At 37.0% G+C, this 17,644-nt stretch overlaps 1 protein-coding gene across 1 annotated transcript; it reads left to right on the top strand.

Annotated features, from left to right (window-relative positions):
* The first annotated feature begins 12,301 nt into the window (after positions 1 to 12,301).
* Positions 12,302 to 14,530, top strand: LOC113273143 (heat shock 70 kDa protein 18-like). Its single transcript, XM_026522910.1, has 2 exons — positions 12,302 to 12,512; positions 12,807 to 14,530. The coding sequence occupies exons 1-2, from the start codon at positions 12,302 to 12,304 to the stop codon at positions 14,528 to 14,530; spliced, it is 1,935 nt and encodes a 644-aa protein (XP_026378695.1).
* Positions 14,531 to 17,644: the final 3,114 nt, after the last annotated feature.

Genomic DNA, 17,644 nt, shown 5'->3' with positions numbered 1-17,644 from the left:
TCCGAGAAAAATGATTCTCAAAATCAAGTATTTTATTCCTGCCTCACATCGCAACAAGAAGCGCAAGGTATATGGTACGTCGACAGCGGATGTAGCAGCCATATGACAGGAAACAAACAATATTTCGTAAAATTGGAGGAACAAGAGATTCCACCGGTCAAGCTCGGAGATGGAAAGTTCCAGAATGTTAAAGGAAGAGGAGTCATATCTGTACGTACAAGGTCAGGTAAAACTCGATACATATATGATGTTCTTTATGTTCCTGGCCTAGCTCAAAATTTATTAAGTGTTGGACAACTTATAAGAAAAGGGTACTCACTACATTTCGAAGACGGAGAATGCACAATTTATGATAAAATTAATAAGCAATTCGTGGCAAAAGTAAAAATGTCAGGAAATTTTGTCTTTCCCTTATCCATGCCATCAATTGAAAATTGTGCAATGAGTACAAACCATATTGACGAAGGAAAGCTATGGCATTTGAGATACGGGCATCTCAACTACAGATCCTTAAAGGTTCTGAAATCAAAAGGCATGGTAATTGGTATTCCCAATATCGACGGTGGAGATAAAGTATGTGAAGGTTGTATCTAGAGAAGTTTCACAGACTTTCATTTACGAAGACATCGTGGAGAGCAAGAAGGCCCCTCGAATTGGTGCACGCTGATATCTGCGGTCCGACAAGAACAACTTCACTCAACAACAGAAGATATTTTCTCTTATTCGTGGACGATTATACCAGGATGATGTGGGTGTACATTCTCGAGCAAAAGTCCGAAGCATTCACTAAATTCCTAGAATTCAAGGCGCTGGTAGAGAAGCAAAGTGGCCATCAATTGAAAGTATTCCGTATAGACCGTGGTGGAGAATTTACTTCAAAAGAGTTTATCAACTACTGCAAAGAAAATGGAATTAAAAAGGAGCTCACTGTCCGATACACTCCACAACAAAACGGTGTCGCAGAAAGGAAAAATCGTACGATCATGGAAATGGATCGGAGTATGCTAAAAGAAAGGAAGCTACCCAATAGCTACTGGGCAGAAGCAGTCAACACGGCGGTTTACATCCTTAACCGTTCTCCAACAAAGGCAGTTCTCAACAAGACTCCATATGAAGTTTGGCATAAGAAAAAACCCGAGGTAACTTCTTTCAGAATTTTTGGTTGCGTAGCATACTCACATATTCCATCCCAACATAGAGAAAAGTTCGATGAAAAAGGAGAAAAGCTTATATTCATCGGATACAGCGAAGAGTCTAAAGCCTATAGACTTATAAAGCCAGATACAAAGGAACTGGTAATTTCAAGAGATGTTATCTTTGATGAATTCAAATCATGGGACTGCAATGATGAACTAGACAACCACGAGTTACCACTACTCATTGAAGACGAGCCAGATCAGCCACATCAGGAAGAAAGTACTCCACCAGCAAGCCCGAGGTCTCCTAGTCCAACACAACAAAGTCCAAGTTCATCGGAAGCAAGTGCCCCACCTAGAAAGGTGCGTTCCCTAAGAGATATTTATGAAATATCTAATTGTGCATTTATAGCACTAGAGCCTCAAAGATATGAGGATGCGGCAAAACAAGAAATATGGAGAAACGCCGTGGACGAAGAAATGCGAGTAATCGAGAAGAATAAGACATTGGAGCTTGTTAATCATCCAATTGACAAATAAATAATTGGTCTGAAATGGGTCTACAAGACAAAATATAATGAAGATAGGTCAATTCAAAAGTACAAAGCAAGGCTAGTTGCAAAAGCATATTCCCAGCAACCAGGAATTGACTACAACGAGACATTCGCCCCAGTCGCTCGCATGGAAACAATCCGGATGGTGTTATCCCTAGCAGCTCAACTCAAAATGAAAGTATACCAATTGGACGTAAAGTCGGCGTTCCTAAACGGAGAACTTGAAGAAGAGGTGTACGTTGAACAACCTCAAGGATATATCCGAAAAGGAAAAGAAAAAATGGTATATCGTCTTCGCAAAGCATTATACGGCCTGAAGCAAGCACCGCGTGCATGGAACAGAAAAATCGACAAGTATTTCCGAGATAATGGATTGGAGAAAAGTTCAAGTGAGCCATCCCTCTACATCAGAAAACAAGGTACGGATTTCCTAATTGTCTGTCTCTACGTTGATGATTTAATTTACGCCAGCACAAAACAAGAGATGGCAGAAAAATTTAAGAAGGAAATGATGAAAGAATATGAGATGACAAACTTAGGACTTATGCGATATTTCTTGGGATTCAAGTAAAACAATCTCCTGAAGAAATATTCATTTCTCAAGAAAAATATGCAGAAGACTTACTGAAAAGGTTCAACTTGATGGATTGCAAACCAATTGCAACTCCAATGGGTACTAATGAGAAGTTGGTAAAAAATGATGGAGCGCCAAAACTAGATCCAACCTTATTCAGAAGTCTAATCGGCTCACTGATATACTTAACGAATACAAGGCCAGACATCGTCAATGCAACCAACATTGTTTCACGGTTTATGAGCGAGCCAAGCAAGTTACACTATGCAGCCGCAAAGAGAATTCTCCGATACATCAAGGGAACAAAGGATTTTGGCATCAAGTATACAAGAGAAAAAGATAATGATTTAATTGGCTTCACAGATAGCGATTGGGAAGGTTCTATTGAAGACCGAAAGAGCACATCAGGCTATGTTTTCTGTATGGGCACAAAAGTTATCTCTTGGAGTTCTAAAAAGCAAAGCACAGTGGAATTATCGTCATCCGAAGCAGAGTACATAGCATCAACAAGTGTAGCATGTGAAGCAGTGTGGTTAAGAAGAATAATGACCGACCTACAACAAAAGCAAAAAGAACCAACAACTATCTACTGTGACAATATGTCTACAATTGCAATGACAAAAAATCCAGTGTTCCACGGATGGACGAAACATATAGAGCTACGACATCACTTCATCAGAGAGTTAGTAGAGAACAAGGAAATCGAGCTCCAATTTTGTCCGACACAAGAACAAAATGCGGACATTTTCACAAAATCAGTCACGGTGGATAAATTCAATCATTTTAGAGATAAGCTCAACAACACAATTAAGAGGGGGTGTTAAAAATATTTGTTAATTGTGATGGGTAAATCTAGAATTATCTAGATAGCTAACTATAAACTTCCCATGGGCTTACCATGGATCGGCCCAGTCTAGAGATATCTAGACTCTTCTCATTCTCCTAGTTACGAAGTCAGTCATAGACTCTAGAGTGTTTTATGTCTCTAGGTCATTCGGTCATGGTCTAGAAAGTTATGTTCTAAACTAGTCTTAGGTCGGCAAATGTTGTCCAGAAAGTTTCATTTCCAGATTTTTCTGTTGGTCGGTGCACAAAGCCTATAAATAGGCGACGATGGGTTCACTTGTAATTATAATAAAAACTCAATTGAGTTGAGAGTGAGTGAGAGTGAGAGCTAAAATAGTAAGAGCCAAAGTGTTTATAAACATCGTGAGTCAAAGTGCTACACTAAAAATTCCCTTTGTAATATTTTCATTTCCAAATTAATATAAGCCTCACTTTTCAATTAACCAACATCTCTTTCCCTAATTTCATTTCCATAAACCCATCACATTTTCGCATTGCGCCAACAAGATGATCAATTGCGGTGGACATTACCTCACTCATCAATATGAAATTTCTGTAGCTGCACTGACTGTGGACTTTGTATATTGATTATCATCAGAGCTGGGTGGCAAACGAAAGTTTAGTGGTCGAATTTTCCATGATTGTCTGATAAAATGTTTGCTGCCTTCGGTAGTTGTCATGTGAATGGCGAGAGAGAAAGCTATTTTCTTGCTCGTGACTGCAGGTGCACAGGGCAGGAATGCCAGCCAGCAAAATGTTCATAGTTATTTCAAGTACAAAATGGAAATGAGTAGAATCAACAGTAGTATGTTTTCTTGGTTTTCCATTTTCATACACTTTTAGCATAGATTGACATTATCTCTTAACAGGTGTTCTACTTTGGCTAAATTTCTAATGGCGACGTAAAAAAGTCTGTTAACGAGTTGGAGAAATTCGATTCTGAAGCGATCGTCAACTGCAAGAGGCTGGCTAAAAGATACTCCATGCGATTATTCGATATCCACCAAAATGGGAAAGATCCTTTTTTCCTTCAAGCTTCAACTTCCTGCCTTGGAAATCAAACTGCTAAGTGATGGATTTGTGTAAGTGGCCTTCACTTTTTGGAGTAGGCATTGCAATCTTGCATCTCCTTTTAACCTTGCCTCCCCTGATTTTGTACACATGAAATGGAAGACTAGTCAATATTCACTCACTAGTTATGTATTGAGTCTCCAATTTAGTAACTGATATTATGGTAGTCACAGTTCAGGTTGTACTTATAGAAAACCAACCCTTGTTTAGCCCTGGTAACTGATAATGTTATGTGTAAAATCTTATGACTGAACAGGGTAGCTTACTGTTGTTGCAAAGTTCGCATGAAAAATTAAACTAGTCTCATGAGTTCGTCTTTCGGGTCTGACAAATCTGTATTGCAAATTTTTCTGGTTACAGAAATTTGCATCACTTGGGGTCTATGGGAACTTGTAATTATGTTTCAGTACCACTTCCTGTGTGATTGCTTTTTCTTTAGGCATTAGCCATTAAGTTTGAAATAAATTTTTATTTTGACAAAGGCAAAGCTAAGACAGCCCAGCCTGCCAGCCCCATCTGACACCTGCAACTACTAGACCTCCTCCTCTCTAGATGCAAAGGTTTTTAGGATTAATTTTAGATAAGTTCTTAAATCATATCCTGTTTATTTGAGCTCTCTGATTGCTTTGATATATCTGTTGAGTACTTCATTTTCATGGAAATTGATAAATTTGCAAGTCTTATTGTATTTATATAACACCTTTCAATTTGTTCAAATTTATCAGTTCTCGCTTCTCAGACCTTTGCATCTAGAGGTTCACTGACGGCGGCAGAAGAAAACTTTTAGCCTAGTAAAAAGTAAAAGCCCTTTGCATCTAGTATCCAAGAAACCGTAGACAAATTCCAATTGTTGAATTCGAAAATTACTTTGTGATCTTGCAACTCATCTACGGTGCAAGTTTACCTGACAAATTACTCCCTATTTGTGATCTTTCATTAAAAGCTCTTCTTGTATGAGGTTCTTTGATTCTTGTCAAAGTCAAATGGCATTTCAGCAATTGATCCTCTTGTTCAAATGCTTGGATTCGGTGTTTCGAAATTAGTCCTTCAAGTTTTGAGAGCTCGTGGTCCAATTTGTAATACTACATCATCAGTGGTTCAAATCTTGTTTGCAAGCTTCCAGTTCCGATTTAGGTTTTCACTGAAGCATCTTATAGGTTTAGTTTTGCATTATCACTTCTTGTGTGATTGAGTCATCTGGTTCGATGACAAAAGGTGAAACTGAGACAACCCACCACATTATTGGTCACTTGATTATTTCCCCTTTTTGAGCCACCACCACCACCATATCAAAAGACGGAGCAGCACTTTACCCATTTTCTATTCTCAATTGAAGCAATTAGTTGAATTCATGGGTTACGGTTTCTATGCCTGAGAGTAGTCAAGCAATTACTTGACTACTCTAAGGCAGTCCGACAATAATTGTAAGGGTATAATAGGCAAAAGTAAGGAAACCTCACCTATTAAAGTGCAGGAGAGGCTTCATGAATCTTATAGATCTTCTTCTTCACTTAGAGAGAATTGTGATTGGATTTCAAATTCTAGGAAAAAATTGATTTTTGAAATGGAGGAGATTTTAGAAGATGGAAAAATATTTACAACTTGTACACAATAATAATAATAAAAATTACAGACTATAAAGCAAGGAAATAATTGTAAGGGTATAACAGACAAAACACCACCTACCAATCAGTACTTGAAGGGGGCTTTATAAGTGTTTGTACTTTGTAGATTCTAGGGCAACATCAGATATCTTTTTGTTGTTGTAATGGCGACCACCAAGAAGGCGGCTGGCACTGGTAGTGAAGAAGAAGAAGAGATTTGCAGCAGAAAAATTAATAGATGGAGATGCAAGAGTGCTAGTGCCGATAATGAATTGCATTATTGTGAAAAACATTACAAGAATTGGGAGATGGAGAAGAAGAAGCTGCTTCCAGATGAACAACGTTGTTCTGAAACTAATGGGCATGGATGGAGATGCAAGAATTTTAGGATGGGTCTTGGTGAAGATGAAAATAGTGTTCCCAAGTCTAAACTTTGTGAGAGTCCGATCTTAAGAAGAGAAGTGCAGGGTGTAGTACTGCTACTGGTCCTATTGAATGTAGGGGATCAAAACGGACGAGGAAAGTGACGAAGGAAGAAGATAACCGGTCCATTGATGTGACAGGAGGTATTCAACCACCTACCTGTGAGTAATTCTATTATATCTTCGTTCATTTCATTTGCTTAAATGTTTAAAAATGTGATAATTGAAAATTTTTCATAGTTTCATCTGTTAAGTCTCTCAGAGGAATCATTGCATTGCTTTGACTAACTAATTGGGAATTTTCTCAATCCAGTTGCTGATACAATTCTTGGAGATGGTACTACCGCCATCAAAGAGTACTCTTGTGCATTATAAGACTAAGTGTTTTGAATTGTCTCTGGAACTTGAGAAGAGGAAAGTGGAGCTTGAAAAGAAGAAAATCGAGTGCACTAAACTCCAGGGTCAATTAGCGGAGTTCGTACAAAATAGAAAGCCTGCTGCTACAGAGGAGATTGAACCCACCTCAGAGAATGCAACTCAATGTCGGAGGAAGATGTTTTCCGATTTGGAGAGTCGAGTTCTGAGGGTGGAAAGTGAAAATTCAACAATGAGATCTGTCGTTTCTAATTTGGAGAGCCTAGCCCTGAGGAGTGGAAATGAAAGTTCACTATTGAGAAGTGTAGAATTGGGCGAATCTGAAATGAGAGAGTCCGAAGAACGGGGTTTGCAAAATAATGTTACTCAAAGTGGTGAAAAGGGAAGAGATGAAACCAGGTGTGGAGGGAAGGAGTATTCTCATGTGTATGAGTTGAAAACCAAAGAGGAGGTGCTGAATATGTATGAAAATGTTGAAGAAGGGAAGGGTTGGGATTGTTCTGGGGAGAGACCATCTCAATCTCAACATGGATCATCATCTCAAGATCATTTAGATATGAGTAAGAATCCTTCTTTTGTGAACTTGGTCTCAGATGACGACAGTGGTGCAAATCTAGGCGAATCTGAAGATTCTGATAGTTCTACTGATACAGAAACTTCTCTTGGTTCTCTTATGGACATGCTGGCGATGAAATATAGGAATATGAACGAAGATCAAGAAATAAAATGGAAGTTTGAGGCTGATATGATTTCTTCATTTGAAGAGGATCCTGAGCTGTGTATGAAAGCTGTTTGTGCTCTCTATCGACAGCATATAGCTGAAGTCGAAATATCAAGCAAGGGGTTGTTGCATTACAGCGATGCCCTCAGGTATGTGAATGATTCTCTATGCTCTTTCCTCATTTCCAACTAGATTAAATTACTGTATTTCCAGTTCCTATACGTTCCCTTTTCAATACTGCTTAAATTTGACAGCTTCTTGGTTTACATTTTTATACTGTCTATGTTTAATTGCTACTGCATGGACTCTATTCATTTTGTGTCGCCGAATTCATTGATTGTTCTTTTAGTATCTTAATTAGCCATATCATATAAATGGCGCAATTCGTTTAATATTTGGCTTTACCTTAGATAAGTATCCTCTGATTTCGGCAGTAGTTATAGCAAGATTAGTTGCATATCACAATGCCTGAAGACTTACTTCTACACATTGGAATCAATTAATCAAAGATTCAAAATGTCTGACAAGAGCATAGATTTGTTCATTTCTCACATGCCAGGTTGTTAGTTGAACGGTAGGAGCAACAGAATGTTTATGCTTGTTGCTGCACAGGGCAGGAAACCAAGCCCGAAAAGTGTTCATAGTTATGCCGACGAACAATGAACAAAGAGGAAATGGTTTGTCATTCACACATTTCTGACCTTATTGATATATTTTTCTTCACAGGGCTACTACTTTGGCTAAGTTTTTAATGGATGGGGACTGCAAAGGTGACATAAAGAAACCAGTGAAAGACTTGGAGAGATTCGATTCTAAAGGTGTTGAAGACTGCAAGAGGCTAGCTAGAAGCTACTCAATATCTTCCAAAAAGGACAAGATCCTTTTTTCCTTCCAGCCATGAAGATCAAACTGCCAAGTGATCATATATTGTTGTGTAAGTGGCCTTCAATTTTTTGACTAGGCATCTCAATGTTGCATCTCCTCTAATTTTGTACACATGTGTATCGAAAAATTGGTTAGTATACTAAATAGTACTTTGGATGTGTATTCATATTCTCTAATTTAGGAAGTGGTATTTTGGTGTAGTAACCCTTCAGGTTGTTTAAATAGGTGTACATGGAGAAAAACCAAGCGCTTTTCAGTTCATGGAACCGATAATGTTATGTGTAAAAACAAATTACTAAATCAAAGCTAGATTACTCTTTTTTTTGCATTGTAATATCTCTTAATTTTGTTAATAGACCTAGTAACAAGGTATTCGACTCTTGGTGTCTGACGAAATGATGAAATGATGTTTGCTTGAAATATGAAATGATGTTTCTTGAGTGCATCTCTTGGTGTCTGACGAAATCTGTGTTGCAAAGTTTTCTGGTTACAGAAAGGTGCATGCATCTCTTGGGGTCTTAAGGTAACTTGTAATTATGTTTCGGTACCACTTATTGTGTGATAGAGTTTTTATCTTGACAAAGTCTAAGCTAGGACAGCCCATCCCGCCAACACCATCTGCAATTACTACTTACAAGACATCCTCCTCTCTAATCAATTGGGAAATAGTTCAACGAGGCTGATTCCCAACCCTCTCAGTTGTAAGGTCAACAACTCATGTCTTAGACCACTTAATTCGTCGACAAAATCCACTTCTACTAATTAGTTTGTTACAAAACCGTATTTCATTGAAGCTACATGGAAGAAAGATGAAAATAAAATAATTGTTTCAATTGTGAAGTACAATTTGAAACTCAAAATACATTTACTTTTTTGTCTCAGGAATTCTAGCCTCGTCTTGAATTTTACTCACCCTATACAAATTTGATTAAAATGAACCACCTCTGTTCATATGTTGTTGTTCAAGAAAATACGTACATCTTCACAAAATACCAGAGTATTTCGTACATAGATTCGCCACAGTGTAGAGACCAGCAGAGAAAGTTTTGTTTTCTAGTCTCAGTTTTTTTATTCTGCAAAAATCAACTTTCTAGCCCTGATTATGAAAGCTCAAAATGGTTAGAGCTTCAAAGACCAGCTAAGGTCACACACCTAAAGCAGAATAACACATTTTGGGTAATCAAATTCAAAATTTTGGAACCCAAAACATCATGTTACTTGACTGATCAGTGAATGGAGTCTTCAAAAAAAAAAATCCACAAGTTAGTCAAACGTAATTCTAGGCTTTAGTGCATTCAAATAAACATTTTGAAATTTCACCCGGCTAGCTAGGAAATAGCCAAGATTTCTTCTTTGCTTTGTTGGATGGCTTTGGCCACTGAATATTCTAAGGTCAGCAAATCGTGTAGAGCTAATGTTACCATTGTGTAGAGCTAAACGTGTCGAGGGATGAGAACCGGAGTACTTGACAAATCCTACTGCTACATACACTGAATATACACCCAGAATAATCTCCACCGATTCCAACATCATGCTTATATAAATTCTGTAATAACTACACACTACAATATAATCTCCTCGCACAAACACAGGAAAACAAAAACAAATTTTGGGTTTCATAGTAGTTTCTACACTGTTATTAATGGCTTCTTCTTCAAAAATCCACCTGTTCAAGAAATCAGGTATACCTTTAGACTCTGAAATCTATTCTTTTATCTTTCTGCTATGTTTATTTAAGGAGTTTGTAGATTTTTTAGCATGGATTCTTTGTGTTTCATTCAGCAATAGAAGCGGGAACCCCTGAAAATTACTATCTTAATCCATCCGAGAACTTGTGGAAGATTACATCTGTATGGAATGTCGTTGAACATGAAAATCTTCTTATTTGACAATTGATTTGGATGGCTTAGGTGATCAAGTTATGACCATCATGGATGGTAAGTTTATAAACATTGAAGTGACAGGAGTCAACAAGGAAACAGCTGCTCGTTTTGATGATAAGGAGGATGACATCAAAAAGATTTGTATCGAGATGAACCCTAAGTTCCTTAGGAGTTAAACTTGATCCTACGCTCAAACTTTCAGAGGGTATCCAAAGGATGTTCATATCCAAAATCAAACCTGCTGATGTTTCTGCTGCTGTCTAATCTAATCTAATGTCAATGGAAATGGAAGGTTGCCAAGTCTTTGGACTATTTTAATTAAGTTTGCTGCTGCGCGCTGTTGTTCTTTGATATTTATCTTTTTTATTTTAGGGTTTATGTCCTTAGAAATTTAGTTCTAGGGGTTTGAGGTTGTTATGAGATTGATATTATGATGATCTGGAGCTTATATAATATGGATATCACAATGTAATCAATCATCAATGATCAATCTGTATCATCCCTATCTTTAATTATGAGTAAAACCCATCCATTTCTTATACTTGATTTGTTTATCAGTTGTATGAATTGTTTTGATATGTTGTTGTTCAAGAAAATATGTTCAGCTTCAAACAGAAATTTTAATGGTGCTGTCCTATCTATGAGAATACCAAAATACATACAGAGATTCTCCACAGAGACCAGAGGAAATTTTGTTTTCTAGTCTTTGTTTTTGATTTTGTAAAATCAACTTTGTTTTAGTGATCAGTTTTGGATGAAAGCTCAAAATGGAAAAGCTTAAGAGGCCAGCTAAGGTCACACCAAAAGCAAATTAAACACAAAATGGATGTTAATTACTTACTCATAAAAAATGACGACTCATATATCTAAAGGGTAAAACTATTATTTGAGGGAATTAATTTATATCCAATGCGCATGCCAGTCAGGTAGGAGGTCTTGGATTGCATGTTATGTCACATCACAACTGAATTGAGTTTTCAAAAATATCATCCAGTCAAGTAATTCTAGGCTTAGTGCATGTGATGCATTGATGGACTGCGACCAATATAAACAAACATCTTAATGTTTCACCTACTTAGCTAGCTAGCTGCTAGCTAATTGTACGTACTGAATATTGTTAACTTGAATACAAATGGAACTCCACGAATCACTTGATTGAGTACTCTTGCACACTTATTGCCACTTAGCTGATTACCATCCATGATCCAAGCGTCTTCAGCTTACAATCGACATCAGTCACCAGAAAAGAGATATAGACAATACAATAAATTTGACTTTGAACATTTATGATACCACAATATATTTCTATGAAAATGATGGAAGTAGTAGGAATGGCCTACTGTCCCAATTGTTGAGAATTTGTAAGTTTTTCTGATATGTTGTTGTTCGAGAAAATATACTCAGCTTCAAACAAAATTTTTAGTGGTGCTGTCCTATATCTATACAGAGATTCACCAAACTGTAGAGCCCAGAGAAAATTTGATTTACTAGCTAGTCTCTCATGAGTGTATTCTGTAAAATGAGCTTTATCGCATTCAATTTGGATGAAAGCTCAAAATGGTAAAGCTTAAGAGAACAGCCTAGGTCACACCTAAAGCAGAATAACACAAATGGGGTAATCAAATTCAAAACAAACGGTAAAGTCATATTACAGCTCACTCTTGTACCTTGAAATCCAATCCAAACAGTAAAATAAAAAGTATGCCAATTAGGTTGCTAGGGGTCTTGTGCTCACAAAACTGGATAGCATGTCACGTCCAAATCCAAGTGAATTGAATCTTCAAAAGATGCACCAGTTGCTTATACCTAATTTAGTAGTGTGCTGGCTTGAATCACGACCACCTGACGGAATTCAAACTTTACTAAACCGAATAATGCTCATGTAGTCATGATGTCGACTCGAATTTTCGGCGTACGCATCTATCTGAAAATTTCTCCATGAAAAGAGGAGACTGAGAAGTTTTATCCTTTATCGGACTTCTATTATCCCGTTATTTACGCTCATAACGTCCCACGTCACCTTGATAGGTTTTCCCGCTTCCGGAAAATCTTCGTTTTTCGTAGCCATCTCTTATCTATAAATATATACACCACACCACAACTGTTCTACGTAAATTGTAAAACCCTATTTTTCCTTCACTCCACTCTCTCTCGTCACTTAAACTTTTTAGATCCGAGTGGTGTATACGCATAGATTCGGAAACGAAGTTAAGATCAGCTTTCTTTTACAATGGTTGGATCAGCAGGCAGAGCGATAGGGATTGATTTAGGAACAACATATTCATGTGTTGGTGTATGGCAAGATGGTCGTGTTGAGATTATCCCTAATGATCAAGGAAATAGAACTACTCCTTCTTATGTTGGTTTTACTGATACTCACCGTTTCGTCGGTGATGCTGCAAAGAATCAAGTTACTATGAACCCTATTAACACTGTTTTCGGTAAGATTTTCATGATCATTTTTGTTATTTTTTTTTAGGTTAATCGTATTTGTATTATGAATCATGAACGTTAAGATTTGAGTCTTGACCTTGAGGGAAGTAGTAATTCGGAAACAGTGCAGTTACATCAAATAAACCACTTAAAGAGATAATCCTTGTGGACTAGGCAGGCATTATCCCATCAAGTCCCAACCTGACTAATCCTTATGCACTCCCCCGATCTTCCTTTTTGTAAAAACCATGAGTTCTCCATCTCAGATACAATTTTCTGAGTTTGTTTAATTTTCTATGTAGATGCGAAACGTTTAATAGGTAGAAAAATCAATGATACCTCTGTTCAGAGTGATATCAAACTATGGCCTTTCAAAGTGGTTGGTGGAGCAGACAACAGACCAATGATTCAAGTCAAGTACAAGGGTAAGGATAAAACGTTATCAGCTGAGGAGATTTCATCCATGGTTCTTACTAAGATGAGAGAAACAGCGGAAGCTTATCTTGGCTCAACTGTTAAGGATGCTGTTATCACAGTCCCGGCCTACTTTAATGATTCGCAGCGTCAAGCTACTAAAGATGCTGGTATAATTGCTGGCCTTAATGTACTGCGAATCATCAATGAACCAACAGCGGCAGGAATTGCTTACGGTCTTGATAAGAAGGATACCACTATTAAGAATCCAGAGGCGACCATTGTTGTTGGAGAGAACGTTCTTATCTTTGATCTTGGTGGTGGTACTTTTGATGTTTCGATACTCAACATCAAAGAGGGTATCTTTGAAGTCAAGGCCACAGCTGGAGATACCCATCTGGGAGGAGAGGATTTCAATAACAGAATGGTCGATCACTTTGTTCAAGAGTTTAAAAAGAAGCACAACAAGGACATCAGTGGAAATCCAAAGGCTCTTGGGAAGCTGAGAACATCTTGTGAGAGGGCAAAGAGAAATCTGTCGTCCACTACCCAAACAATTATTGAGATTGATTCATTGTATGAAGGTGTTGATTTTCATGCATCTATTACTCGTGCTCAATTCGAAGAGTTGAACATGGATTTGTTCAAGAAATGTATGGAACCTGTTGAGCTGTGTTTGACGGATGCTAAGATAGACAAGAACAACATTCACGAAATTGTGCTCGTAGGTGGATCTACCAGGATTCTCAAGGTGCAGTCTCTATTGCGGGATTTCTTTGACGGTAAGGAACTCTGCAAGAACATCAACCCTGATGAAGCTGTGGCTCATGGTGCTGCAGTGCAAGCTGCTATTTTGAGTGGTGAGGGTATCGAAAACATGCAGGACTTTTCATTGTTGGATGTCACCCCTCTTTCACTTGGTATCAAGACAATTGGAGGTGTTATGAGTGTGGTAGTCCCAAAGAACACGCCCATTCCAACCAAGAAACAAAAGGGCTACACTACAAGCGAGGACGATCAAACTAGAGTGAGGTTTTCGGTGTATGAGGGTGAAAGAATCAGTACTAGAGACAATTACTTGTTGGGTGAATTCTTGTTAAATGGAGTTCTTCCAGCACCTCGTCGTGTTGCTAAGCTGACAGCATATTTTGATATTGATGCTGACGGTATTTCGACTGTGTCTGCCGAGGACGAGAAATCTGGGAGCAAAAATATGATTACGATTACAAATAACAAGGAAAGGTTGTCGTCCTCTGAGATTCAGAGGTTGGTTCTAGAGGCTGAGGAATACAAGTCAGAAGATCAAAAACACAAAGAGTTGAGAAACTCCTTTGAGATGTATGCATTAAAGATGAGGAACATGGTCGATAATAGCGGAGGGATGCTATCATCAGATGAGGAGAAGAAGATTGAGAATGCAGTCTACAATGCCCTTCAGTGGTTGGATAGCAATGAATTCAGCAAAATAGACGACATCAACAGCAACATGAAGGCACTACAGAAGGTATGCGACCCTATTATAGATAAGCTGTATCAGCCGGGTGGTATTGATAATTTTCCTACAACAATTCAGAAAATCCGGAATATTTTGAGATGTTTACCTTTCTTTTAATCAGGTATTATGTCTCGACATACTTGGTTATAGTTTGGCTATAGTTAATATTAGGCTTTAGGTTTTTTTATTAGTTTTTGCTTTCATGCTCGTGTTTGTCAGTGATTTATTCTTAGATATAACTTAATTATTTGCTTTGAAAATTCCGAGTCTTAAGTTTCAATTCCTTTAGATCAGTTTTTGGTGGTGGTTTCAATTTAGTCTATATACTAATTCTATACAGTTTGTCATTCAATACTATTATAGTAACGAATTATCATACGCCATATCATATCATCTCACTTACAAGTTAAGAACTTCCCAAAAATGCATGATGCCACTTACATCTCCTTCCATGGAATAGTTCGTTAGAGACATCTCCTGTGCGTTCAGTTTAAAAAAAAAAGACATCTCTTGTGCCCACTACACTACTTGCATAAGCTTCAGCTCCTTCGGCTGAGTTTTTTACCTTGGCTCAATCCTCCTTTTTTCCTGCAACAGATTCTATTTGAGGAATGTCAAATTCATCTGGAACCAGCATATATAAAAGTCTGTTTTCAATCCAAGATGTAGTTTCAGTAAATATATACTTTTTGTTTTTGTTCTCACACTTCCCGTGGAGTACATATATACTTGCTTATATTGGTTGTTAGAATTTGGTCTCTTCTATCAGTTTTTGATGATGGTTCCAGTTAGCTCTATATACAGATGTTATTTTTTCAATCTCCATCATCTGTGTAAAGAAAGTTTGCAAAAAGCTAGAGAAACTTTTTTTTTTTTTTTTTAAAAAAAAAAGGCAAAGTTCAAATAAATAAGAAAGGGTGCCAAGATAGCACCCTCAAAGATACAAGAAGAGTTGAGCAAGGTGCTTCGAGAGCTTACAACAAACTACTCTCTAAACAACCTTTCCCAATCAATACAAAATCATCCAACTTGATATTTTTAAAGAATCAATATTAATCGACCAACTAAGAAGCAACACTTTGATTTCTACAATAAGAGAGTTTAAAGGTTTTCTAACTTGTTTCTTAGCAATCACAATATCCTTCCTTTCCAACAACACAACCCACCATATAGCAAACGGAGCTAGAGAAACTCTTCAGCTAGCACTGCAAAAGTAATGACTTCCAAACCATATATTGCATTAAGATGAAGATGAAATCATTATGCACATTTACTTTTGGTTAGGTTATCTTGGGCACTGCATGCGCTGCGCAAGTTTAATATAAATACTTATCTGCTATTTCTTTGAGATGAGAAAGATGTGTGTTTGCTCGAAATCATGAAACAGAATTATTAAGACATCTTAAATGTTCAAATTTATCTTTATATTTTTATTGATAACTTCTCACAAATTTCCCATGAATCATGATACATGATGCTCATGTTTTCCCAAAATACTTACCTACTTATCCGGAGTATGTATCTTACTATTTGTACGCTGGTTCGAATGGCTATGTAATATTACCCAAAAACTAAAATTAAACCAGATATCACCCAGATTTAATTCTGCAAATTAGTGGCCATTCAAAATGAAAGGTTGGGGGGAATTGAAGTTATAAACGACAAGGCCTGCTAGACTTGTACACTAATTGAAGTTATAAACGACAAGGCCATTCAAAATGTTGTAGCTGTACGTTGTTATGTAATCTCTCAGGTGAGTCATTGTTTTAGCAAAAGAGTAGGAAATAAATTTATTGGGAGAAGTTAATAGTTATGTTCTAAGATTGGGCATGGTACAAAACAAATGGATTTACATGTATCTAGATGGAGCCCGCGCCTCCTTGTATAAATCTCATATATGTTCAACTCGTTTTATCTTTTGTGATTTATTTTATCATGTTATTTAATTTGGTTAATATTTTCATGAACTCCATTTTTTTTTTCATTAGTTTCTTCACTTAAACAATCCTATTTATATTTTTTATATAAGAAAAGGACAGGCTCTCAAATATTACTCAATCTTATTCATCAGTTTATCGATTGGATTACCATCGCACATTATTGGTTCGGAAAATAAGATGTTGGTGGAAATTAAATTTATCGAACTCATATATACAAAATCATGGATACTACAATTAGGAAGCGGTGCTTTATGATAATCAAATTTGCAACTGAAGGTCTCTGGATCCAACTTCCTTGTTATACTATTTTCCAAATGGATGGAGAGGAGAAGGTTGATAGTGGCAAGTTAGTCTGTCTCAGCTTACCACGGATTTGGAAAACTTATTTATACAAATTTAGATGGTTGCATTTAACATACGCCTCGCAAATTTTTTCAAGAGAGTTGGGGAAATTAGTGTCCCCAATTGTTTACTAGATTTCATCTTTATAGCAAACTTTGCAACACAGTCGAACCACCTTGTTGATACTTCTATTAACAAAATTTAAAGACATTATAATATCAAAAAAGGGGTAATCTAGTTTTAATTTAGCAATTAGATTTCACGCATAAAATTATCAGTTTGATGAGCTAAACATATCTACACCTGTCAAAACCACCTGAGGTGTAATAATAGATCACTTACTACATTTGATAGTCGATACACATCCAATGTTACTATTTACTATCTGGCCAGTTTTCTATTTCATATGTGTACAAAACTAGAGGAGGTTAACAGGAGATGCAAGATTGCAACGCCTAATCAAAAAAGTGAAGGCCACTTACCCAACAATCTATCACCTAGCTGTTTGATCTTCATGGCTGGCGGTTGCAGTAGGAAGAAAATAAGGATCTTTTCGGTTTTGGTAGATACTCCCTCCGTTATTTTTTAATAGGCCAGTTTATTTTTTTGAGAAAATTAAGGAAATTAAGAGAACTAATATTGAAAGTGGTCTTCTAGACACTTGTCAATAAAAGAAGTGAAGTGAAATGGTCCCCATAACACTTGTGAGCCAAATAAATAAATGAAATGGTCCACATAACACTTATCATCAAAAGAAGTTAAAAGAAAAGTGGTCCCAGAAAATTAAAATAACATTTGACTTTCCCAATTAGAAAACTGGCCTATTTTTTTGAAATATTTATTTATAGAAACTGGCTTATTAAAAAATAACGGAGGAAGTACTAAATAACTGCTTGGAGTATCTCTTAGCAGCCTCTTGCAGTCATCAACAGCTTTAGAATCTAATGCT

This window comes from Papaver somniferum, chromosome 1, assembly GCF_003573695.1.
Source record: "Papaver somniferum cultivar HN1 chromosome 1, ASM357369v1, whole genome shotgun sequence".
NCBI lineage: Eukaryota > Viridiplantae > Streptophyta > Magnoliopsida > Ranunculales > Papaveraceae > Papaver > Papaver somniferum.
The sequence above is the reverse complement of the archived record's forward strand: the minus strand, read 5'-3'. Positions and strand labels throughout refer to the sequence as shown.